This window comes from Ascaphus truei, chromosome 12 (genome assembly GCF_040206685.1).
Source record: "Ascaphus truei isolate aAscTru1 chromosome 12, aAscTru1.hap1, whole genome shotgun sequence".
NCBI lineage: Eukaryota > Metazoa > Chordata > Amphibia > Anura > Ascaphidae > Ascaphus > Ascaphus truei.
In genome coordinates, this window is record NC_134494.1 from 25184739 (window position 1) to 25210405 (window position 25667).

At 45.4% G+C, this 25667-nt stretch overlaps 1 protein-coding gene across 4 annotated transcripts in view; it reads right to left on the reverse strand.

The window, feature by feature from the left end:
• Window positions 1-26: 26 nt before the first annotated feature.
• SCUBE2 (signal peptide, CUB domain and EGF like domain containing 2) overlaps window positions 27-25667 on the reverse strand; it is a 94697-nt gene continuing 69056 nt past the window's right edge. For 2 of the 4 annotated variants that reach the window (XM_075567063.1, XM_075567062.1), the window contains 7 exons: window positions 22395-22565; window positions 17612-17779; window positions 12876-13037; window positions 8368-8565; window positions 7762-7914; window positions 4879-4958; window positions 27-4084 (listed from right to left, as the gene is read on the reverse strand). In XM_075567063.1, the coding sequence (XP_075423178.1) occupies window positions 3932-4084; window positions 4879-4958; window positions 7762-7914; window positions 8368-8565; window positions 12876-13037; window positions 17612-17779; window positions 22395-22565 (1085 nt within the window). In that variant the 3' untranslated portion in view covers window positions 27-3931. The remainder of the gene's footprint in view (window positions 4085-4878; window positions 4959-7761; window positions 7915-8367; window positions 8566-12875; window positions 13038-17611; window positions 17780-22394; window positions 22566-25667) is intronic. The other 2 variants (XM_075567065.1, XM_075567064.1) reach the window with 2 other exon arrangements.

The window sequence follows — 25667 nt, forward strand, 5'->3', positions numbered from 1 at the left end:
TTTGGCTGTCGTTTTTGGCGTAACTCTGGAGTTATGTCCATGAGAGTTTGAGGAAGAGTGAATGCAGCTACACAGCAAACAGACCCCTTCACAGCAGACATGCGGGGTCTGACAAACTCCAGGTCTTTTGAAGTTGTGTCTCTTTTCCTCATGATGTTAACCCTGTCCACGCTGGCTTAATGGACAGGGACAGTGATTGCATATTGGGGAGACTGGTAATATGTCCTACAGAGTTTGAGGAATAGTTATTAAATAACAAATGATGTGTCGTTATAATAATTATATTATAATTATTAAATATCCGGACGCTCCTCCTTCTCTTACCGTGCACCCCAAAACTGGAACAACCTACCTGAGACTCTCACATCCACCCCCAGTTTAAGTTCTTTCAAAACCAAAGCTGTCACATTTTAATCTGGTCTGTAAGTGTTACATAAGCCTATAATATATATTATCTTTAAGTATGCATGCAATTTCTTGTATATAATGTATACCCTGTACACTTATGTACTGTATTTGTAACCATGTATTATTTGTCATTTTAACTCCTATGCCCAGGACATACTTGAAAACGAGAGGTAACTCTCAATGTATTACTTCCTGGTAAAACATTTTATAAATAATAAACACTAAAACAGAATCGATATTTCTGTGCCGAAAGAAGAGGTCTTGGTATAATTTAATCTGATTTTATTTAGTTTTTGTACAAAATTCCATTTAAATCCACGTTCCAACATTTACTGGTATCTCCAAAGATCACATGGGTAACATTTAGTAAAAGAAATGCAGAAATAATATTGTTACTTTGTTTGTTGTCTTGGCAAAAGCATGTTGGGTATGAAAACGGTAATCTTTTAGGTATCAGGAATAAAGTGATAACATTTCGTTCTGTCCGAACACAAGATGCAGGCAATTACAATACTGACCGTATTCAATAAAAGCAGGGAGCCTTTCAGGTTCCCTGAAATATACCACGAAACGGGCTTCAAAGCATTATCATGAAGAGCAATTCAGAGAAGCTTTGCAATATGTCCCGTAAAGGATAAGTTGTTGTGTATTGCGTTTTTCTGAGTGACAATATGTGGGATTATATGAGAGAAAAACATGGATCGAAGTACAGGAATACATACAAAAAATGTCAAAATGAATAAGCGCTTTTAATAATACAGAAACAAAAAAATATTCTCTTAATACCTCAATATAATTTTAAGTACTAAGAAAACTAAAGCTAAAACCTGTTTTTTTTTTAATACTCTTGTTTCTACTCTTGCCAAGAGTGTAGATTTTATATTTAGAGTGCGTAGAAAACTTTTTACACCATTTACAGCTATGCAAATATTTCTTTGTTCTCCCTGATAATCCATTCGTTACTTACTTAAAGCATCAGTCCGCCCTAGCAAAGTAAAGAAAAACAGCACCCGAGAGGGTTCAGAGTCGGAAACACAGAAGTAGAGATGAGCGAATGTTTGGGGGGGGGGATTTGATTCCGCAGCGGATGAGCCGGTTACTTTGGTTCGCGGATTTCCGCGGATCAATCTCAAAAGGGCGCTCCGCATTTTGCAAATTTTTAAATTATTATTGTCAATACACTCCGCGGATTCCGCAACCCGTGGGCGGATACGTATAATCCAATCCGCGGATTCGCAACCCGTGGGCGGATATGTATAATCCAATCCGCGGATTCCGCAACCCGTGGGCGGACATGTATAATCCAATCCGCGGATTCCGCAACCCGTGGGCGGATAAGTATAATCCAATCCGCGGATTCCGCAACCCGTGGGCGGATATGTATAATCCAATCCGCGGATTCCGCAACCCGTGGGCGGATATGTATAATCCAATCCGCGGATTCCGCAACCCGTGGGCGGACATGTATAATCCAATCCGCGGATTCCGCAACCCGTGGGCGGATAACTATAATCCAATCCGCGGATTCCGCAACCCGTGGGCGGATACGTATAATCCAATCCGCGGATTCGCAACCCGTGGGCGGATATGTATAATCCAATCCGCGGTTTCCGCAACCCGTGGGCGGATATGTATAATCCAATCCGCGGATTCCGCAATCCATTGACGGATTTTTAAGAAGCCGCCAAAGGGATTGCTGAATCCGTCCACGGGTTGTATCCAAATGGCGTTTTTTTGATGAATCCGCGCGGATTAAAAGGTGAGAAACGGATTTGGGCAGATTCGCTTATCTCTACACATAGGGCAGGAGTCCACTCAACGCATACAGTATAAAGCAGGGGTGCGCAAACTAGGGGGCATAGGATTTTGCTGGGGGGAGGGGAGAGGCACAGGCGGTTGCAGAGGCCCTGCGCTCTTCCCCAAGGCATTTAAGTTAAAGGCCGGGGGTCCGCACAAGGCCTCTGCAACCTCGACTTACCAGGATTCAGTAGCCTTCTGGATGCATTGGCAACGCGGCGGGGTCATGTGACGTACGCGGCGCCATGGTAACGCTCGTCAAATGACGTTGCGGGCTCACGTGACGTCACAGAAAAGGGGGGAGCAAGCGCTGGGGCGACGCTATTGTATGCTGTTTGTCTTTGCGCTACTCTATACAGTAGAGCGGCTTTGTCACAATTTTCTAAAACCGGAATGAGGACTTTTCTATACAACCTTTCTGGTGATTTTGAGACCAAGTGATACATCGTAACCTTGTGCATCGCAGTGTTAATGTATCAATCCGTTTCTCCATCTGTTACCCTCCCTGTGCGCCTCTGTGTTCTGGGGACTGTATGTGTTAAGTCGGGAGAAACTGCAGGGTTTGCATTATCATTGGACGTATCATCTTCTCCGTGTAGAGGGTTATTGTACCCGCTGCCGCGATATGGTCGGACATTCTGCGTTACCACTGCCGCTGAATCTTATGGAAAACTGGTGATATTCTGAGTTATAATGCGCTATTCTGCGTTCGGAGCCAGTGCAATGTGCAGTGCATGTCGCTGCCGGGACAACTCAACGCTGGCGCGCCCGCCTACTCCACTTTGTTCCGTGCGCTCGCTGTTCCCATGCCCTGCGCGCCCGCCGCTCCATCTTTAAATGGCCGTGTGTGACACCGGAGCGGGGACATTTAAAGGTGGAGCAGCAGAGGGCGAAGGTCATCGGACCTGCGGCAGCCAAATGTCCAGCAGCGAGGTGTTCCAGTGGCGAGTTATCCCAGCGGCGACATGCGTGGCGGCAGAACGCCTGCGGCGGTTTGGTCGCTGGCCAAGCGCCCTAGACCGTCTTTGCACTATCCTCTTTTATGTGAATAAATACAAACAAAATTAGGGTGGACTGCTGCTTCAATACATTTTTATGGCTTCTACATTAATAAAGGAACTTCTTATCCACTGGACCAAAGGTTTAACACACCTTTACCCCCATTGATGTGAATAGGAGTGGAGCCGTGCTGAAGCTTTGCACCATTTTGTGGATCTGGGTTGTGAGGAGGAAGTCTTCAACCTCTTTGGCCTCTGTTGAATATGCTGTGATGCCGAATGCCCCTTTCTCAGTCAATGGAGCTTAAATCTTTGGGGGCAAGGGGAAGCTGGCTTCACAGTATATTGAATAGTAGCCTTTGTTTCTAGAGGTGGCCCTGACGGTAATGGGATTAACAGAAGATGAAGGCCCATATTTACATAGCGGCTTTCTGCCACAAGACACCTTCCAGTGCCAGAACACGGCCGATTAAATATGGGCCTCAATGTATTTATATCCAGTGCCGACGCACCCGACCATGAACCGTCGGCACAACATGGAGCAACTCAACGTGAAAAAATAAACGTCTGTTTCTGATATATTTACAATACATATAATAGTGAAACTCTTTCTCCGAAGATCTGACCGATCTGGCTTTGATGTGCAAAAGAAAGGAGCACAAGGAATTGTAATGGTCCTCGTTCAAAAGTCCTCTGTTCAAAAGTTCTCATCCAGGAACATGGAGTCGTTATTTGTAAGGCCTTAAAAATCTGGACACCTTGGCACGCAAAAGTCGGATGAACGATTTGGGGAACATCTCTCTGGACTCTTGGGCTGTGTATTTGAAGTAGTTCTGTGGATGTGCCAGGACATCAAACAGCGCCTTTATAAGCTTCTTATCCTGAAAAAGATGCACGGTCACCTGTTACAGATGGGCCTCGGGCTAACCATAGTGTGATGGGATTTTAGGGTAGTATTAAAGATTTTACTTCACATTAAAAAAAATCAAAAGTAGAGACTGACACACGCTGTTATTCTGATGACACTATAGCTGTAAATGCAATCTTTAATATCAAACCTAGAAGAAATTAGATATTTAAAGCTACAATCCCATAGTCGCCAGGCAAAACAGCAACACTTCAGTTCCGCAATTTAATTTGCTTTTGAATGAATGTAACCATGCTAAAAACAAATATTTGCCATCTTTTGTTTCTCTGGAAATTAATTACAAATGGTATTCCTTATGGGTCTCTGAATGGGTGGGAAATTGGGGACGACCAGTGATACTTAAGACAGTTGCCCGCAATGTCTTGCATCACGCTGTGCATGGACTCATGGCGGGACACGACTTTAGGAAGTAGAGCAGTGATCGGCAGCTTGGACGCGGTTTTCTGGCAGAACGCAGACTCTATCACACTGGCCCCGCACCGAATAACTGGCCTCCAGCAGTGCAGGTAGCTTACATCTTTCGAGCCCTGTTTACACACCTAAATTTCCGGATTCTCAATATTTTTTCTAGATTACTCGTTTTTTGGGGGTTTTTTTTGCAGATAGCGTATGAGCTGACCAGACAGAGGGCATCAATCACTAAGGTAATACAGAAATAGGACTACACCCAATAAGCTGTCAGATACAAGACAAGATGAGAAACAAGGTGTAAATATGCAGTGACGGCACAACATGGATTATAAATACCTTTAAAATTTCCTGGTGATTTTCCGATGCATACAATCTTCCATCACGGACGATATCCTCTATTAACTCTTGGTAGTCTTCTGCAAGAAACAGGTGTAGAAAATGCATTAACCCAGGGGTTTCTCAACTCCAGTCCGCAAGACCCCCCGCAACAGGTCAGATTTGAAGGATATCCGTGCTTCAGCACAGGTGGCTCAAAGAGCCTGCTTCAGCACAGAATCCTCAATCGCAGACTGAGCCACCTGTACTGAAGCAGGGATACCCTGAAAACGTAACCTGTTGGGAGGGTCTTGAGGACTAGAGTTTAGAACCCAGTATTCTTGACTGTCTTCATGGACGCCCACCTGATCGATGACTGATGCAAAGAGTATGCAAGTAAAGCAAGAAAGATATGCCGCAGATGTTAGCACAAACTGCCATACAGTACGTCGCTCGCTTCTCAGAAGCTAAACTAATGCAGAAGTCCAGCAACTGACTTATCAAAGTTAAAAAAAAAAAAAGCATATTGAAAGCAATGGAAATTGTGTAATTTTTCCAGCTTAATATTATTTTCCACCTTCATTGGAAAACAAACATGGGGCCAGGTCCACAGAGGCCCATCTCACTCTCTTTTCCCCTCCTCCCAAACCCATATTTCAGGTTCTGGATGGCAGTAACACCACGTAACGTATGAGTGAACGAACATCAAGTTAAATCCCTGCATTAGCCATAGCCGAGCTCTATGGGTTGGGAGTGTTAGGGGGAACCCCTTTTTTGCATCTCATTACCATTACAGTGCCCTTTCTGCTTGAAAACAGCACTTAAAACTGCATTACTGAGCTTTGAAGATGCACGTTAGGACATAAAGAGGTGTTAACTTAGGCTAATGCCTCATAAAGTCAATAACGGACCTCTATGGATCTGGACCATAGGTTGTAATGGATGCAAGATAGTGCATCCTGCATAGACCTCATGCACCCATTAAAAGGTATTCAGTCCACTGTATATAGTATTGGAAAACACATCCTCCACAAGCAAGAAGGAACCGGCTCTCCAGAGGTCTATCTACAAAAGAAAAGAGTTTAATCCACACAGATCGACGTTTCGGTCAAATAGACTGACCTTTGTCAAGTATATTTGACCGAGACATCGATCGATTTGTCTGAAGACCTCTTGAGTGCCGGATCCTTCTTGTTAGGGGAGGATGTGTCCTGCTATATAGGTCTCCCCGGTGTTGGATGATCTCTGTGCACCCGGGGCAATTATATAGCTCCAGTGAGTGCACCTAACCTCTCTCTTCTATAGTATTGAAAAGACACTGCCAGGTCAGTGTGGTTTAAGGTTATGTGATAATACGACTCATCTCTCTTTATTCCCTATGTTTGCTATTGCATCAACCGTCTACCTCTGATCATTGGTGGTTTTTCATAGTGAAGCGAAAACTTTTTTGATCCGAAGGTATATCTTTCTTCATACCAAAACCGATACAAGAGCTTTCATGGACCATAAGTGATAGGGTAGACACCCTCCCAACAATAGTTCTTGATCTGGATGATGTTATCGTACATCTCATTGGCTTTCTCCTTGACCTTGCCTCCCAGATGTCTATTATGAAAGCAATTCAGCTGAAGAGGTGTAAAAACCTTTTGATCGCGTTCCCAATACAAAATCTTCAATGTTTTATGAGACAGGGGACCAATTTTTCATGTTGCAGCTGAGCCTCTGCACTGCTTTTCACATGAGAAACAAACAAAGAGATGTTCTCAGTTGCTTTCCGGAATGGAATCTCGCCAGGAGGTCACCTTGACCCTTCCAACAAAATCCATTGCTCTTTTGCCAATATATGGACTAACTTTCCCTTTCTTCCTTGGTATTAAACATAAAACCTTTACACCACAAGTGTCACTGAAAAGTCCCCATATATTTTGCAGTAGTCAATACTGCCCACACATTAATCAATCATCTTGTGCTATATGCTTAACCCTTTTGATACTGCTGCTATGAGTAAACAACTTATTGTAGGCATGTTCAACAAAAAGACAATTTGTAAGACATACAAAGAATTTGCCAAATGTCTACAATAATTAAGAAATAAACAGAACTTGTCTTACAAGTATAGTGTTAGTATGTTGGGCTAGTTAAATGGCATTATATGCTTTCACATCACCATTTATGGTTATTGGTAGCCCCATAGGTTATTACCACGTAAGTACTTAATAGCTCATATGAACCTATGTGGGTTCCCAGTTAATGGATGTCCATAACCACCTAAGTAACCTCACTGTTCACTCTGCACTTTCATGGGATCCACTACACGTTGCATCACAAAGTGGACACCCTTCCAGGAGGCAGACAATGAACTGTGGAGAAGATGGAGAACCAGGCACTGTGCTTCTAGATGCCCTATGCAAAATATATATTGACTACATTTTAAGCTGCTTGGATTTAGGTAACATATTTTTTAGCCCTCGTTCCAATTTCTCACCTATCACCTGAGATCAGACTCCAAAAGACTGTTCATGGTCCCAAGGCTCAACAAAGTATCCAGCCGCTCCTCCTTCTCTTACCGTGCACCCCAAAACTGGAACAACCTACCGGAGACTCTTACATCCACCACCAGTCTAAGTTCTTTCAAATCTAAGGCTGTCACACATTTTAATGTGGTCTGGTTTTTATTTCATACGCCCATAATACAAATTATCTTTAACTGTGCATGCAATGTCTTGTATATAATGTATAACCTGTTCATTATGTAACTGTATTTGTAAACATGTATTATTTGTCTTAACTCTGTGCCCAGGACATACTTGAAAATGAGAGGTAACTCTCAATGTATTACTTCCTGGTAAAACATTTTATAAATAAATAAATAAATTTTACAGAGGCTGCTTAAACAATTCTTACCGTCGTATGTAACATATGGGACTTGGAAGCCTTTGGCACTGTTTCCTTCGTTAGATCTAAACTGTACCCAAAGCTTTTTAGATCTTGATGTGAAAGCGATGGGGCGCTCGTAGGTCTGACAGGTCTCGTAAGTGGTCACAGAATTGGAGGATGCTTTGGAAGAGACAAGATTGGATATTTTAGTTTAAGAATGTAACCACCTTAACTTCTCTTGTGATCTCTAGATACTATACCACATCTATTGTTGCCATCATAAACTCCATACACTAGGGCAGCAGTTGCCAACTCCAGTCCTCAAGGGCCACCAACAGGGCAGGTTTTTCAGGATATCCCTGCTTCAGCACAAGTGGCTCAAGCAGTGGCTCAGTCAGCATGTCACTGATTCAGCCACTAGTGCCGAAGCAGGGATATCCTGAAAACTTGACCTGTTGGTGGCCCTTGAGGACTGGAGTTGGCCACCCTCTGCCCTAGACATATCACAGCAAAGGAAGTAAGAAGTCGAAACCACTAAGGTCTGAACATGCCAATGAACATGTTTTGGACAAATTCGCCATCATACAGTTTCAATCTTGCAGTTTGCATCGATAAAACAAAAAAAAAACTCACCGCTTTTTCGCATCACCAGATAATCGCCACATTCATCTTCTATCGGCAAAAATATTTCTGGCACCACAATTAGAATCCGCCGCTTAGGAGGCGGGTTTAAGTTCCACGTGCATTCAGTGTTCGCTGGGTAGTTTCCTGGGTAGTTTGGGGATTCAATGTATCCAGTGAAGTCCCCAAGCTCCCCTCCACACTGCCTGTCTAAAAACAATGGGAAACCTGGAGGTTAGGGGGGACTTCTAGAGCCAAGAGGGCCCCACAGAAAAGTAACAGCAACGAGGGTGGGATGCCGTGTCTCTTCCTATATAATAGTGCGTCCTCACACTGATGAGACTCACAAAGGTCGAAAAAGCTGTCTGTGAGCAGGGTTACTGTCTCTGCACTTCTGTAACCCAGGCTGTGCAGAACAGCTGTGTAATAATGCAGACAAAAGCTTTTAGGGCTCCGTGTTAAAATGTACATGAAGTAAAAGATGGAATGTGCTCATTTGCATGTTATTTCCCAGAATCCCTGGCTGCCATGCAAGCACTGCATGCTAAGGGCTAATGGGGAAAGGCAGCGTTGCAGACCTGTCTGAGACACGTGTGTGCTCACAAGTGGTATTTTTATTTACTATATAATAGTGTACATTTCCACCTCTGCACTGCCAGTGGTGCCTGCTGGCAGTGAAGAGGTTAATTAGACGTGTGTGCTATATCTACGTGCGGTAAGATAATAGTTGTAAGAAAAAGAAACACATACATAAATACATATAGATTCTTTACATGAAGAATGTTTTGCTCCAACTGTCTGGATAATTCCTTAATGTTTCTGTAGCTGGGCAGGGACACGTAGCAGGCTCCTTCAGCAGGAGCCGGGGTTAAGATAGATAAGTGATAACCGGGTGGGTTTCTTAGTTTGGTTACAATGACATCACTCAGGAGTACAAATATTTGTCACTCGGAAATATGCATTCCAGGGGGAGGTTCATGGGGCATAGGAGTTTGTAAGCATATAAGCTGCTGCCTTTCCGAATGCCAGCACACTGGGGTGATTGACACAACTTGACATCATGTGAAATATCACAGTTGCCTGAGACGTTGGCTGAGAAACAGTGGGATGTGCTCACTGTGATTGTGGCTGTGCTTAGCTCCAGTCATCAACTACTGTACTTTCTTTTTCTTGTGCAATAGTCACAGTCATATAAATGTCCAATGTTCACAGAGAAGTGTTACTGGGCCTGAAACTGGGTGAGGCCTGATTGTCTTTTCTGGAGTCAGGAGTTTGTTTTATTGCCCCTGTGAACATACTGTACAGTCACTGCCAAAGTTGTGCAGTTTTTCCTTGATTGTATTGTCCCTGCTCCGAGGAGCTTACAATCTAATTGGTATGTAGGAGGAACGTACAGAGACAGTAGGAGGGCATATTGGTAAGTTCTTCTGCAGGGGGCCAAGCTTGATGTATCATGTGTCTAGTAGTATCTACGGTGCTACTCATATGCTTCGTTAAGCAGGTGTGTCTTAAGGTGGGTCTTAAAGGTGGATAGAGAGGGTACTAGTCGGGTATTGAGGGGAAGGGCATTCCAGAGGTGTGGGGTAGTCAGTGAGAAGGGTTTAAGGCGGGAGAGAGCTTTAGATACAAAGGGGTAGAGAGAAGACATCCTTGAGCAGAATGCAAGAGTCGGGATGGTGCATAACAAGAAATTAGGGCTGAGATGTAAGTAGGAGCAGAAGAGTGTAAAGCTTTAAAAGTGAGGAGGAGAATTGAGTGCGAGATGCGGGATTTGATAGGAAGCCAGGAGAGGGATTTCATGAGGGGAGACGCTGAGACAGATTTAGGAAAAAGTAGAGTGATTCTGGCAGCAGCGTTTAGGATAGATTGTAGGGGAGACAGGTGAGAGGCAGGAAGGTCGGACAGCAGGAGGTTCTAGTAATCGAGACGGGAGAGAATGAGTTCCTGAGTCAGAGCAGTCGAGTAACAGGGGAAAGGGCGTATCTTTGTAATATTGTGGAGGAAAAAGCGACAGGCTTTAGAGACGTTTTGAATGTGAGAGGAGAATGTGAGAGAGGAGTCGAGTGTGACCCCTAAGCAGCGTGCTTGGGCTACTGGGTGAATGATGGTACTTCCAACAGTAATGTGGAAGGAGGATGTAGGGCCAGGTTTGGGAAGAAGTACACGGAGCTCTGTTTTTGCCATGTTAAGTTTAAGTTGGCGGAGGGCCATCCAGGATGATATCGCAGAGAGACATTCAGAAACTTTGGTACAGCAGGTGTAAGGTCAGGGTTGAAAAGTAAATGTGTGTGTAATCAGCCTAGAGGTGATATTTAAACCGAAGAGATGTGATTAGGTCACCTAGTGAAAGTGTGTACAGAGAAAAGAGAAGAGGTCCCAGGACAGAGCCCTGGGGTACCCCCACAGAGAGATCAATGGAGGAGGAGGTGTTAGCAGAAGAGACACTAAAGGTACGATGGGAGATTGTGTCTTCAATAGACACATATATATGCGATTCTCAGTAGTTCGATAACCCTTTGAGGGCCACGGGTCTTCCCGGTCTCAACGATGTCATCGCTTGGTCTAGCAATTGTGTTGCGGTGGGCCGGCTCCCGAATACCGGTCTAGGGCATCCCGCCGCGGGCACTCCGCCGCTGCCATTTAGCTGCCGCAGATCAGCCGCCCTGATAATTAGCTGCCAGACGTTTTGCCGCGAAGGTAACCCCCTAGCCTTATCCTAAAAGCCTCTAACCTTAACTCCTTACTCTAAACCATTACTCTAAACTCCTAACCTTAACCCTTTACCATAACCCTGCTCGAATCCCTTAGCCGAAGAAAACTAAACCTTAACCCCCTACCCCAAAACCCATAATCCGATCCCTTACCCTAAAATCCCTAACCTTAACCTTACCCTAAAAAGCTTAAGCCCTAAAGTTAACCCCTGATGCTAACGCTAATCACTTAACTTAGCGGCGAAAAGGCCAGCAACTAGCTACCCTCGGCAGGGCCGCCGACAGGGGGGGACAGAAGGAACAAGTGTCCGAGACCCGGTGACTGCGGGGAGTCCGGTGGCCAGCGCTGCAAATTGGCCCCGACCTCTGGCCCCGGCTCTCCATCAGATGCCTGCAGGCCTCTTCCTCACTCTGTGTCCCACACCGGGCTTCCAACCTCTGACGTCAGCGCGCCGGGCCTCAGCTTCCGGAGCGTTCGGACTCTGGAAGCTCGGCGTGGGACACAGAATGAGAACTGCAGCTGATGGAGAGCCGGGGCCTGGCCGTGATCGGCAGCCGGGCCTGGCCAAAGGTCAGCCCCAACTTGGAGCGCCGGCTGCCGGACTCCCGTAGCCACGTAAGTCTTTTATATGTATTGGGGGTTGGGGGTCTTTTTAATATGTATTGGGGGGTGGAGGGTCTTTTTATATGTAATGGGGGGGTGGGGGTCTTTTTAATATGTATTGGGGGGGGTTTGGTATGTATTTTGTGGGGGAGATTGAGCAAGAGTGTGTTAATTGATGGAAAGTTGGGGAGAGTGAGAGGAGAGAGGGGGAAAGGGAGTGAGTGAGGAAAAGAGGGAGTAAGAGTGAGATGAAGGGGAGAGATATACATGTGGGGCGGGAGGGGGTTTGAGTGAGGAAGAGGGAGTGAGACGAAGGGAAGTGAAATACATGGGAAGAGGGGGGGGGAATAGAGGGGGCTAGTGAGGTGTGAAATGGGGGGTGGGGGAGGCTCGCTATACTACCGACATGGGGGGCGGGGGCCCCGGACGTAACTCTAGTCCTGGGCACCGAGAAATCTGTCTGGGGCCCTGACCCACAGAGATTGATAGCAGCTGCTAAATGACAGCATCTTAGCGGCGAGATGTCCCATTCCGTCCCAAGACGTGAACTGAAGTGGAAGATACTCCCCTTCCACCACGATTGCGTTCACCGCTCCATTGGAACAGCGTAAGTAATCTCTACCGTGAAAGCAAGCATTTCTAGCATCACATACCCGAGAGCAGGGAGCGCAAGGGCGCAACATTTTGTGGGAGGGGGGGCGTGGCACTTATATAGGCCCTGCGCTCTTCCCCACAACATTTTAATTAAATGCCGGAGGAGCGCGCAAGGCCTCTAAGTCCCTTACCTAGTTTCCGGTGGCTTCGGGCGACGCATCGCCATGGCAATGCAGCATCACATGACGTCGTGACATCAGAAAACACCGGAAAAAAGGTGAGGGGGAGGGGGTGGCACGGGCATGGGGGGAGAGCAGACAGGGTGCTGCAGAGAAAGAAAAAAAAGGTGTGTGCACCCTTGCCCTAGAATACTGGTCCTAATGACTTTCAGGGTACATCTTGGGGCACTCAATGGGCTGAACCCGGCAGATCTGAATTACGGTTGAACCTAATGAGATCGATAGATAGATAGAATATATATATTATTTTTATTTTAAATATCAAGTGCTATTTTACTCAAAAACCGTCCTGTTCCCACGTGGTCACTCACTCCTTAACATTAACGCTTTGCACAGGGACTCACTATTGTGGGATGGAAATGAAATACTCACTTTTACACTGGGTTATGTTGGTGGAGCCATCAAAGTCAGTGGTGGTGTTCCCTGGACAGGAAATACAGTAGCTCTGGCCAAACTCTGGCTGATATGTTCCCACTTGGCAACGGATACACCTGTGGGTTGTGGTGTTGTACGAATGTCCGGGCGAACACTGAACTGCAGAAATGAGAAAGTATCCATCAGTTTTATCGGCAAGCAGTACCACTGCCACAGCGCTAGCTCTGCCAATCGAACACTTGAAAGAAAATGATTTGGTAGATGGAGTTAATGCTTACCTTTTGAGAAAAAGAATAATATATTCAATGTGTATAGTATCAGCGTTGAACTGTTAAATTAATAATAGCCTTGTGCTTAGGGTGACCAGATTTACAAAAGTAAAAACCCGGGATACATTAAAAAAATATTTATAAAACAAATGACATCACCAACTACGCCCCTTCTCCTTTATGTTTCCTTTATGTCTCTCCGCCCCTCTCTGTCGCCCATTCTCTCTCCCTCCCCCCATATCCCTCCATTCTCGTTCTCCCCCCCATCCCTACATTCTCATTCCACCCTTCTCATTCTCTCTCCCCCATTCTCTGTCTCTCTCCCCCATTCTCTCTCTTCCCCATTCTCTGTCTCTCTCTCTCTTCCCCATTCTGTGTCTCTCTCTCCCCCCCCGTTCTCTCTCCCCCCCCCATTCTCTTTCCCTCCCCCCATATCCCTCCATTCTTGTTCTCCCCCCATCCCTACATTCTCATTCCACCCTTCTCATTCTCTCTCTCCCCCATTCTCTGTGTCTCTCTCCCCCATTCTCTGTGTCTCTCTCCCCCATTCTCTGTGTCTCTCTCCCCCATTCTCTCTCTTCCCCATTCTCTGTCTCTCTCTCTCTTCCCCATTCTGTGTCTCTCTCTCTCCCCCCATTCTCTCCCCCTCCCCCCATAGCCCTCCATTCTTGTTCTCCCCTCCCACCTCTACATTCTCATTCCACCCTTCCCATTCTCTCTCTCCCCATTCTCTGTGTCTCTCTCCCCCATTCTGTCACTCTCTCTCTCCCATTCTGTGTGTCTCTCTCTCATTCTGTGTGTGTCTCTCTCTCTCCCCCATTCTCTGTCTCTCTCTCCCATTCTGTGTGTCTCTCTCCCATTCTGTGTGTGTGTGTCTCTCTCCCCCATTCTCTGTCTCTCTCTCTCTCCCCCATTCTCTGTCTCTCTCTCTCCCATTCTGTGTGTCTCTCTCCCCCATTTAGTGTCTCTCGTTCTCCCCCATTCTCTGCCTCTCTCCCCCTTTCTGTCTCTCTCTCTCTCCCCCATTCTCTGTCTCTCTTTCCCCCATTCTGTGTCTCATTCTCCCCCCCCATTCTCTGTGTCTCTCTCTCCCCCATTCTATGTGTGTCTCTCTCCCCCCCATTCTCTGTCTCTCTCTCTCCCATTCTGTGTGTCTCTCTCTCCCCCATTCTCTGTGTCTCTCTCTCCCCCATTCTCTGTCTCTCTCTCTCCCATTCTCTGTCTCTCTCTCCCATTCTGTGTGTCTCTCTCTCCCCCATTCTGTGTGTCTCTCTCTCCCCCATTCTCTGCCTCTCTCTCTCACCCATTCTGTCTCTCTCTCTCTCCCCCCCATTCTCTGTCTCTCTCTTTCCCCCATTCTGTGTCTCTCTCTCCCCCATTCTATGTGTGTCTCTCTCTCCCCCATTCTATTTGTGTCTCTCTCTCCCCCATTCTCTCTCTCTCTCCCATTCTCTCTTTCTCACCCATTCTCTGTCTCTCTCTCTCTCTCTCCCATTCTCTCTCTCTCCCATTCTGTGTGTCTCTCGCTCCCCCATTCTGTGTGTCTCTCTCCCCCATTCTCTACCTCTCTATCCCCCATTCTGTCTCTCTCTCTCCCCCATTCTGTCTCTCTCTCTCCCCCATTCTGTCTCTCTCTCTCTCCCCCATTCTCTGTCTCCCTCTTTCCCCCTTTCTGTGTCTCTTTCTCCACCCCCATTCTCTGTGTCTCTCTCTCCCCCATTCTCTGTGTCTCTCTCTCCCCCATTCTCTGTGTCTCTCTCTCCCCCATTCTCTGTGTGTCTCTCTCTCCCCCATTCTCTGTGTGTCTCTCTCTCCCTCATTCTCTGTGTCTCTCTCTCTCTCCCCATTCTCTGTGTCTCTCTCAACCCCATTCTCTGTCTCTCTCTCCCCCATTCTCTCTCTCTTACCCATTCTCTCTCTCACCCATTCTCTGTCTCTCTCTCACCCATTCTCTGTGTCTCTCCCTCATTCTCTGTGTGTCTCTCTCCCCATTCTCTGTCTCTCTCTCCCCACTCCATTCTCTGTGTCTCTCTCTCTCCCCCATTCTCTGTGTTTCTCTCTCCCCATTCTCTGTGTTTCTCTCCTCCCCCCCCATTCTCTGTGTGTCTCTCTCTCCCCACCCCTTTGTCTGTGTTTGCCCCCCCCATTCTATCTCTCTCCCCCCCATTCTCTGTCTCTCCCCCCATTCTGTGTTTGTTTTTCTCCCCATGCTGTCTGTCTCTCCCCATGCTGTCTGTCGCTCCCCATGCTGTCTGTCGCTCCCCATACTGTCTGTCGCTCCCCGTGCTGTCTGTCGCTCCCCATGCTGTCTGTCGCTCCCCATGCTGTTTGTCTTTCTCCTCGTGCTGTCTGTCTCTCTCCCCATGCTGTGTCTCTTTCTCTCTCTCCCAATGCTGTGTCTCTCTCCCCATGCTGTGTCTCTGTCTCTCTCTCCCCATGCTGTGTCTCTCTCCCCATGCTGTGTCTGTCTCTCTCTCCACGCTGTGTCTCTCTCACCATGCTGTGTCTCTCTCCCCATTCTGTCTGCCTGTCTCTCCCCATGCTGTCTGTCTCTCTCCCCATGCTGGTTATCTGTGTATCTCTCTCCCCATGCTGTCTCTCTCCCTCTCTCTCCCCATGCTGTCTCTCTCCCCATTCTGTCTGTCTCTCCCCATGCTGTCTGTCTCTCCCCATGCTGTGTCTCTCTCTCTCCACATGCTGTGTCTCCTTCTCCCCATGCTATGTCTCTCTCTCCCCATGCTGTCTCTCTCCCCCCATTCTGTCTCCCCTCCCATTCTGTCTCCCCACCCATTCTGTCTCTCCCCATGCTGTGTCTCTCTCCCCATGCTGTCTCTCTCCCCATGCTGTGTCTCTCTCCCCATGCTGTGTTTCTCTCCCATGCTGTCTCTGTGTCTCTCTCTCCCCATGCTGTCTCTCTCCCATGCTGTGTCTCTGTCTCTCTCTCCCCATGCTGTCTCTCTCCCCATGCTGTCTCTCTCTCCCCATGCTGTGTCTCTCTCTACCCATGCTGTGTTTCTCACCCATGCTGTGTCTCTGTGTATCTCTCTCCCCATGCTCTGTCTCTGTGTTCTGAGTGTCTGAGTGTCTGAGTGTCTGAGTGTCTGAGTGTCTGAGTGTCTGAGTGTCTGAGTGTCTGAGTGTCTGAGTGTCTGAGTGTCTGAGTGTCTGAGTGTCTGAGTGTGTGTGTGTGTGTGTGTGTGTGTGTGTGTGTGCGTCTGAGTGTGTGTCTGAGTGTGTGTGTGTGTGTGTGTGTGTGTCTGTGCGTCTGAGTGTGTGTCTGAGTGTGTGTGTGTGTGTGTGTGTCTGTGTGTGTCTGTCTGAGTGTGTGTGTGTGTGTATGTCTGTCTGTCTGAGTGTGTGAGTGTGAGTGTGTGTGTGAGTGTGAGTGTGTGTGTGTGTGTGTGTGGGTGTGTGTGTGGGTGTGTGTGTGTCTGGCCGGGCAGGGGGGAGAAGCAGCTGGGCGGGGGGGGGGGGGGTCGGGCAGCCAGGTGGGAGAATGTGAAGCTGGGCAGGAGGTCGGGCAGCCGGGTGGGGGTCAGGCAGCCAGGTGGGAGAATGTGAAGCTGGCAGGAGGTCGGGAAGCCGGGCGGGGGGGGTGTTGAAGCCGGGCGGGGGGGATCTGGAAACTGGGTGGGTGGTGCGGGCAGGCGGGCTGGCACCAGGCTCCAATCGGCTGCCTCCTCCGCTCCTTGACGCTGCATGACGTCACAAGCGTCATGTTGGCATGGCAACGCGGCGTCTGACGCCGCGCGGCCATTGCAGTTGGGGAAGGAGGCAAATAATGACCGTAGAAGCGCGGCCTCATAGCGCAAGCAGGGGAAACTGCGTGCGCTGCTTTGGTGGCCATGAGGAGGTCGCAACGGGGTCAAATCCAGTTGCCCGGGGCGTGCGGGCGACCAAATTTGTTGAACACTGTATATATATATATTTATATATTTATATATATATATATATATATATATATATATATATATATATATATATATATATATATATAATGATGTATGTGTATGTTGCAGTGCATTGATTTATTTTTTCATTTATCTTTTTACAGCGCTCAAATTTCACAATGATCAAAAAACTAAATTGTAACAACTGTTCTGCGAAGTGTTGCTGCCAAGCAAATTATTTTTTAAGTTGAACATTTTTAAATAGCCGAAAATAAAATAGCTCCTTGCCGGTGTAATAGCTTTGCAATTTTAACAGTTTTGCGCCGGCTGTTCCCAATTCTAGTTCAAAGAGAAATGCAGATTATTTGTAATCTATGAAGAACTCTTATGTTGGTCCCCTAGAAGGTATCTGTTCCCTATTAACGGAAGCAAAGCAAGTACAGACTGCAAAAAGGGTGTAAACCTCCACGATCCTTGTGCAAAGCAGAGCTGCTTTGCATTGTAACGTCTCACAGACATTGAAACAAGCCCCTTCTTGTGTTTAGCAACGTTGCTTATTGCCCAATTCAGTCACCTTTGGCTTCGCAGTCCTGAAATGCTGTGGCTCCATTATGTTTGGTGGTGAGGCCCCCGCCGCAAGAAAAACAGGAAGTGCGTCCTACTTCTGACTGGTATGTTCCAAATGGACAAGGCTCGCAAGGCCGGAAACCATCTGAGGAGTATTCACCTGGTGGGCAAAGGCCTGAAAAACAAGTAAGAAACCAGTGATTCTGATCATGAACATGGAAGAATTTTCACAGGACCTATCATACCCCATCATACACATTGGGGTATGTATCCACGAAATAGAGCAACGTCACCTGCTAGGACAGGGGCAGCTCAACTCCACTCCTCAAGGTATGAACAGGTCAGGTTTTCAGGATATCCCTGCATTAGCACAGGTGGCTGAATCAGTGGCTCAATCTTTGGCTTGGTCTGCTCTTGGTCTTGAGGACTGAAGTAGAGCACCCCTGTACTAGACCACTTGTAACAGCAATATATGTGATCTTGTTATCTCCTGGATGCCCTTTTACCCCAAGCCGGAAGTACAACAAGCTGATTTCAATACAAAAGGGGATGTTGGAAACACCTGAGTCGATTGTAACATTTGCTTTTGCTACATACAGGAGGATGTTACTTATTCCACCATTTATAATCAGCCAATAGCCAAAAATTAAAAAAAACAACAACATATTTTTAGTGTAAGTTAACAAAAAGTATTGCTTCTACTACTGGCGGTCGCTTTTGTATGAACAATTGCTACTATAGCCACAATACCAAAATATAATTCCAGTACTTGTCTAACAAAAACTGACCACTAGATGGTGCTGCTGATTAAAATGTAGGATGTGTGTGTGTGTGTGTGTGTGTGTGTGTGTGTGTGTGTGTGTGTGTGTGTGTGTGTGTGTGTGTGTGTGTGTGTGTGTGTGTGTGTGTGTGTGTGTGTGTGTGTGTGTATATATATATAAATGTAAATACAACTGTATGCTCATCTGCATGTCTTAGGCAGGTCTGCAACCCCGCCTTTCCCCATTATCACCCAGCACACAGCACTTCCACTGCAGCAAGGGATTCTGGGAAATGACATGCAAATGAGCACACAGTGCCACTTTTTGCTTCAAAAAACATTTTTAACATGGTTCCCTATAGGCTTAAGCTTGCTGCATGGTCACAGCTTTGAGCACAGCCAGGGTTATATATATATATATATATATATATATATATATATATATACTAAAAAAAGAAAAAGTGTCCCACTAAAAGCACTCAAGCAAAGTAATTATAAAGAAATGTTTATTCAAGGACATGGATTACACAAAAAAAATATTAAATTTAAAACAGTCCCCAAGGGATCCCTACAGCTGGAGAAAATACATAACATAGAAAAGCAATACTGAAATAATGAATCTAAATGTAATAGACAAAATATTGCTACCTAGGAGAGGTTGTAAACTCCTAGAGTGTATGTAAAGACTGGCCGGTCACATTGAAAAAGCTGTGTGCTGTGAACTAAATGGCTGCTAAGTATGTTGAATGCCAATCCAGTACCACCTAGGTCACCGATAAAGAAAGGTAAATGCATGAAATAACCACTATTGAAATGCATAAGCACTGTACCAGTATATACTTGCAGATCACCATTAAAAAGTAAGTCCTTGTTGTAGGATCCTAGGATAGCCTGAATGGCAAAAGGTAATGGCCACAAGAGTCCACAGCAGATTGAGGGGATCCTAGGGGAGTGCAAACACACAACAACCCCAACGCAGTGTTTCGCACCCTTTGCTTCCTCTGGGAGCCCCTTAAAAGACTTACCTTTCTTTATCGGTGACCTAGGTGGTACTGGATTGGCATTCAACATACTTAGCAGCCATTTAGTTCACAGCACACAGCTTTTTCAATGTGACCGGCCAGTCTTTACATACACTCTAGGAGTTTACAACCTCTCCTAGGTAGCAATATTTTGTCTATTACATTTATATTCATTATTTCAGTATTGCTTTTCTATGTTATGTATTTTCTCCAGCTGTAGGGATCCCTTGGGGACTGTTTTAAATTTGATATTTTTTTTTGTGTAATCCATGTCCTTGAATAAACATTTCTTTATAATTACTTTGCTTGAGTGCTTTTAGTGGGACACTTTCTTTTTCTTTTTTTAGTATTCATATTTTTGTCCCCAGCACCGTCATTTAGTTTTCATTTATTTATTTTGTCAGCATTATATGTTATATTATTAATGATTTAAGCAACTTTGTGTTATTTTTTCAGTTAGTTGCAGGTTCATGCTTTTTGTTGTTTTATATGTGTGTGTGTGTGTGTGTGTGTGTGTGTGTGTGTGTGTGTGTGTGTATACATACAGTACATACATACACACATACAGAATTACAGCACACACTGAAAAAAAGGCCTCAGCAGAGGCAAGTGTGTTGCATGGTGTATCCAATACACCAGCACAGCACAAGGGATTATCACATAAAAGTGGTTTATTCGGTCCAAAATGCACACATATGCCCGACGTTTCCGTGCCCAGGGGGACCTTCTTCAGCTGTGGCATGCCTGCTGGGAGCCACACATTTAAATACCCCAAAGGAAGTAGGAGTTCTCAGTGAACAGGAAAGGGGTGGGGACATTGTTGCAACACTGACCCAATTAACCACTTTTATGTGATAATCCCTTGTGCTGTGCCAGTATTTTGGATCTCTAGGGATATATTTGACCCACATATACAGTCCTGTTCTAAACACCATTTCTGAATGAGTTACAAAAGGTGTAAGTTCTCTTTCTGCGTTTCAAGCCGGTTGAAAATTATACTTTTAGTATTAAATTAGCCAGCTACTCCAAAACTCAGTCCCATTCTGCTATGACAGTCTTTTAGGGCAATTTTAGGAACTGCCCGATTCTGTAGGGATCAATAAACAACCAAGACAATAAACACTTAAAGGGGCAGTCACTCCTAGGACCAAAGTGAACAATTTCCAGTGACATCTGGGTAATTGATACATTATTATTTTTTTTATGTAAATATGACACCTATAGTTATTTTTTATTTATTTTTCAAAGTTAGACTTGGGCGGGATGTGATTTCCTCTGGCTGCTCCCTTTAGCAAGATGTCACTGTGTTTGTACAGCCAGAGCCAATCTTCCCACCTCCCCTTATCTTTATTGGCTCTTTGATAAAGACAGGGTGGGTTAAGGGGAAAGAAAACACTCTGTTGGCAAACACTTCGTATTCAGAGGACCCCAAGAAATTCACCTGAGTGACTGTGTGTGATTGAACTTTATGTAGTTATCATGCCTCGCATAGGTTTCCAATGACAGCCCTCAGCCCAGATTATTATTATTACTTATTCACCAAGTCCCAGCAAATGACATGACAGTACCTAAAACAGGAACAGACATTATTTCCCCTGAGTTAACACCTTATTCACACCCAGGAGAGAGAGACTGTCTATCTAGCACTATCTCATGGTCTTGATGGGTGTAACGCTAGTTTTAGGTATGACTTAAATAACATGATGTTATTTCCTCGCGTTAACATTAACAGCGCTTGGTGAGTATGGGATGAATATATTTTAGGATATAAAAGCTAATTTGCATGTACAGCTGCCAGTGCCGGTTGTAGACTGCTTGCAACGAGAATTCGGCACTTAAACCCATTCCACGCTGCGACATTCCTGCAGCACGCTGCGAGATTCCTGCAGCCAGACTAATGGCCCATTGGCTTAACACAGTGGGAGTTCCTGAATTTGAATGGGACTCACGCTGTGTGAATCCTACCGGGCTGTGAGTCCCATTCAAACACAGGGACCTCCGCTGTGTTAATCCGATGGGCCATTACAGCTTGCTGTGGACCATCTCAGGAGTTACTGCGAGATGGTCACAGATTTTCCTTGGCAAGCGGTCTACAACCGGCAGTTGCATCTGTACTTTAGATTATGGTCAGTTTTTCAGAACGCCTTGCTATTTACAGGAGTAAAACAAAAAATCCGGGTTAACGTCGTCATTTGCTTTGGTGAACACGGCATTACCACTAACGTAAGTTAGTGTCTCCTTTGGGTAGCCTAACGGAGCTCTAAAACATGACATCATACAACTGTTTAATCTACAGATACTCTCAGTACAAATGCAGTGTGATGTTAGGAAATGGTACCTGTACGAGACATGTGGACGGACCCAGATATTTTGTAGCTGAGGATTTTCACTTTATTGCGGTTCAACATATGTTGTTGAGTGGGAATGTGCTTTGCAAGTAATGAGCATCAATCGTGTGCTCAAACACGCATTTGATGCCGTACTGTGCCTGTCCATGGTTTCTAAGACATGCACTTTCAATACTTACTTGCTCAAGCCGATCTGCATTTATTTGTTCTGATATATATATATATATATATACATACTGTATATATATTAAGGAAATACCTTTTCAGAAACTAATCTTTCAGATCGGTTCATCAGCATTGTAGTAAGATTAGAATGTTATCTGAAGTTATTCCATTGTCCTTCAACCATAAACTTGGTGTTTGGAAGCAGCTGGACAGCATTAAGTGATATACGGCACAGCTCAACGGCTTTCGTGGCTTGGAAGACGCTAATCTATGTAGCCTGGTTGAACGAGTGAAGTCATACCAAGTACAGCTTTAAATTGCACCATGTTCAATTGTAAGGCAATGCCAACCATGGTATGTCGTTTTAACGAATGCTAAATCAGCCCCTCAGTACCTGTCATATTGCCTTTAATAGATTATTGTTGCCCTTGATGCTCTAATTCATGGACAGCTGTCTGCGTCTGATTCTGACTGATGATGTGGTGATGATATTACCTCCACATTGTGATATATCCCGAGCCCCTGCGTTCTTTTGGCTGTCTCGGTTCTCAGGACTTGGGCAAATTTCACAGGTTATCTGCCCTTCCTCATTTTGATACGTTCCATTTGGGCATAAAACACATTGCTCCTTTTCTCCGTCGTAGTAAGTCCCAGCATTGCAGCTAACTAAGAGATAAAAAGAGACAACTGCAGCCGTTAATGCAGGTGACATGCTATGGTTTTACCTACAGCGCAGGTTGGTGGTACATGTCAGTCCAACATGATAACATATATAGTGGAATTGCAATAAAGTGAAACACTCAGCCACGTAACACCTTCTGTACCATGTCTATCTGCGGTTTTTTCATGCATTATGATGTGATTGATGAAATCTTGACCAATGTAGACCCTAAAGCCGGACTATGATACGCACAATGAGATATATCACACAATGTACAATACATATTGTTCTTATTATAGGCTTGTAAGATGCTGATACCAACTATGGAAATAATGCGGGAGCAGTTCTACATTTGCAGTGAATAAGGGGGATCAGAACAATCTCAGAAATAGGTTTTACATTATTTTTTACATATTATCCAATTCTACCCAAGACTGAACCATTTCAAAAGGGTGAAAGAAAATTCAGCTATGTGCAATTCTGCATACACTGTTCATGCTTTTCAATAATCAATCAATAGTAATATTTACAAAATAAGGAAACCAATTTATTGTATTTTTTAATTCATAACGAACTATAACATTATGATCCAGAATTACATTACGTTGGGTTTTCCATTCTTATGCCTTAAGGCTGCGCTTATAGTGCCGGCGACGTCACGCTGCAGTCCCTGGAAAAATCAAATTGACTTGACTTCCAGCGACTGCGGCCACGCCGCTTCTACTATAAGCGCACGTGACGGTGGCAATACATTTGTTTTGCCGCGACGTCGCGTCGCTGTCACTATAAGCGCAGCCTATTGCGCCCTGTAGCGCACTACTGATGAACATTTCCTTAGCATGTGGGGAAAGACCATTCTGACGGTCCTCATGGATGATGATACCGATCTTCATGGACCCCCTGCTCTGCAGGTCTCCCAAAATGAGCCTCCACTTAACGGTGTAATACAGTACATGTGTACAGTCAACAGGGAAAGAGGCCACCAAATCTCCCAAAGAACTACCACACTATGTAACAAAAACCGATGGACAGTGGCGGATTTCCAATTAGGTCCAGACCTAAGGCGGCAAAATTTTGGGGCGCCAAAAATGTCCGCCTCCATATACATTTGCTGTGCTCTCGGGTCAATCCGGCCTAATGGGAAGGCACTTAGCTGTAGCTGCCACCTCCTTGCTGCCGCCCTCCTTCTCCTTTCGAATCGCAGTGTCAAATGACGCCAGAGACGTCATCAGCGTGATGTCACATGGCGTCTCGTTGCCATGGCAACGCGGCGGTTCAGGAGGTGGAGGGCGGCAGCAAGGAGGCGGCTGCCACAGCTAAGTTCCTTGGGGCGGCGGAAAAATCTGCCGCTGATGAAGGACTATATTGTGGTTTACATGTAATTTCTCTTACAAGACAGAAATATTCACATCACACTCTAAACTATTTATTTATTTTCAACAAGGATTCTCAGGAACCTGTGGGTTCCCCGGGAATCCCTAAAAGGTTCCCTGCAATTTTCAGGTCATTTGAAAATGGTACCAAATGCAGAAGAATGTACAATACATATGATCTCAGGCGCGCTATTAGAGAGGGTTGGGGTTCCTCACAATGCATCTAATCTCAGGCGCGCTATTAGAGAGGGTTGGGGTTCCTTACAATGCATCTGATCTCAGGCGCGCTATTAGAGAGGGTTGGAGTTCATCATAATTTCACAATATAATTATAGGATTCTGTGATGGAGTCACTATCTCTGTATGCTTTCCTCCTGGAGAGGCTAGCTTCTGGTGCAGCCAAATAAGCCAGCACTCCTGAATGAACAGGAGGTTTAAAAGGCAGGAAGCTGCCAGAGACATGGAGATTGTTTTTCCCCAGGGAGAAACTTTTCCAAACCAGGAGGGACCCTGGTTGCTCTGATTCCCCAAACCTGCAGGGAGCAGGGTCTGCTGGGACCAACTGGGACTCACCCCAGAAAGAGAATTTACACAAGGGACAACAAGCTGCTGGATTGAGCCGATGTACAAGGAAACAGCGTTCCAATCCTGCTGAGCGAATTACCTGGAGACCCGGGAAGGGGTTCCCCAGCAACTGGCAGATAAGGACTTTATATTTTCATCTGACATTTGCATAGTATTGTGTTGTGTGTTTTGGGGCTGGTATCTGGCTTAGCTGGCAAGACAGGTAGATGGGGACCTGCGATGTAGTTAGTCTCGCAAGGGGAGTAGGGTTTTATTTTATGGTTTGGTTTTCTTAAAGGGACCGTGTGCCTAATGTTTGGTGGTTATGGTACAGAATAAACCACTGCAGTTATAGCTTAACCCACTGTTTGGCATCTTTCTGACCCTACCAGGAGGCCGCCCTGCCACAGGTTCCTTAACCAAAAAAAAAAAAAAGGTTGGAAACCACGACTCTAAACTGAATCTCACTCATTCAATTTATCAAAACACCCACAGAACTTTCTGACTTTCACTTGCTGAAATTAGAATTGTTTCACTAAATATCATTTTTGTAACCCAGGACCATCCGATCATTCTTTGGATCACTGTCCGAACAACAGTCAGAGGGGCCGGAAGCATTATGCAAAGCGATGCACTTCAGACCCCTTTTGAAGTGAGACATTAAATCAAATCCAGAATTCAGATTTCTTTCCTCTTTGCCAACTTGCTTATTCTTCTTCAGTCCCACAAGAAAAAAAAAAAAGATTGCCTTTTAGTAGACTTCATCATCATAGTGAAAGTCTTTGTAAGTCTCCAATGACCATTACAAACCCATTCTTAAATCTCACGCAGCTGTTTTGTTTAAATACGGGAGAGCTTTTGTAATGCAAAAATGGGCTCATAGGGTGCCTGGATTAATGGTTACAAAGACATTTAAAAGCTCTTCACCTCTTTTCAACATTGTAGCCTTTAAGTATTTGACGCCACAGACAAACACTATGGTATCCCAGTTGCCGAAAATGAACTTAATAAAAAAGGTCAGCACTCCACCACCTAGCAGATTTCTTAAGGACACCGCCTCATCTTTGTCAAGCAGGAACCACAAATTGGTTCCTATGGTGTCAGTGAAGTTTATTTATTTTAAACAGTTCACAGGCTTATAATCACTCTAAAACATTAGGTGCCCTGAGG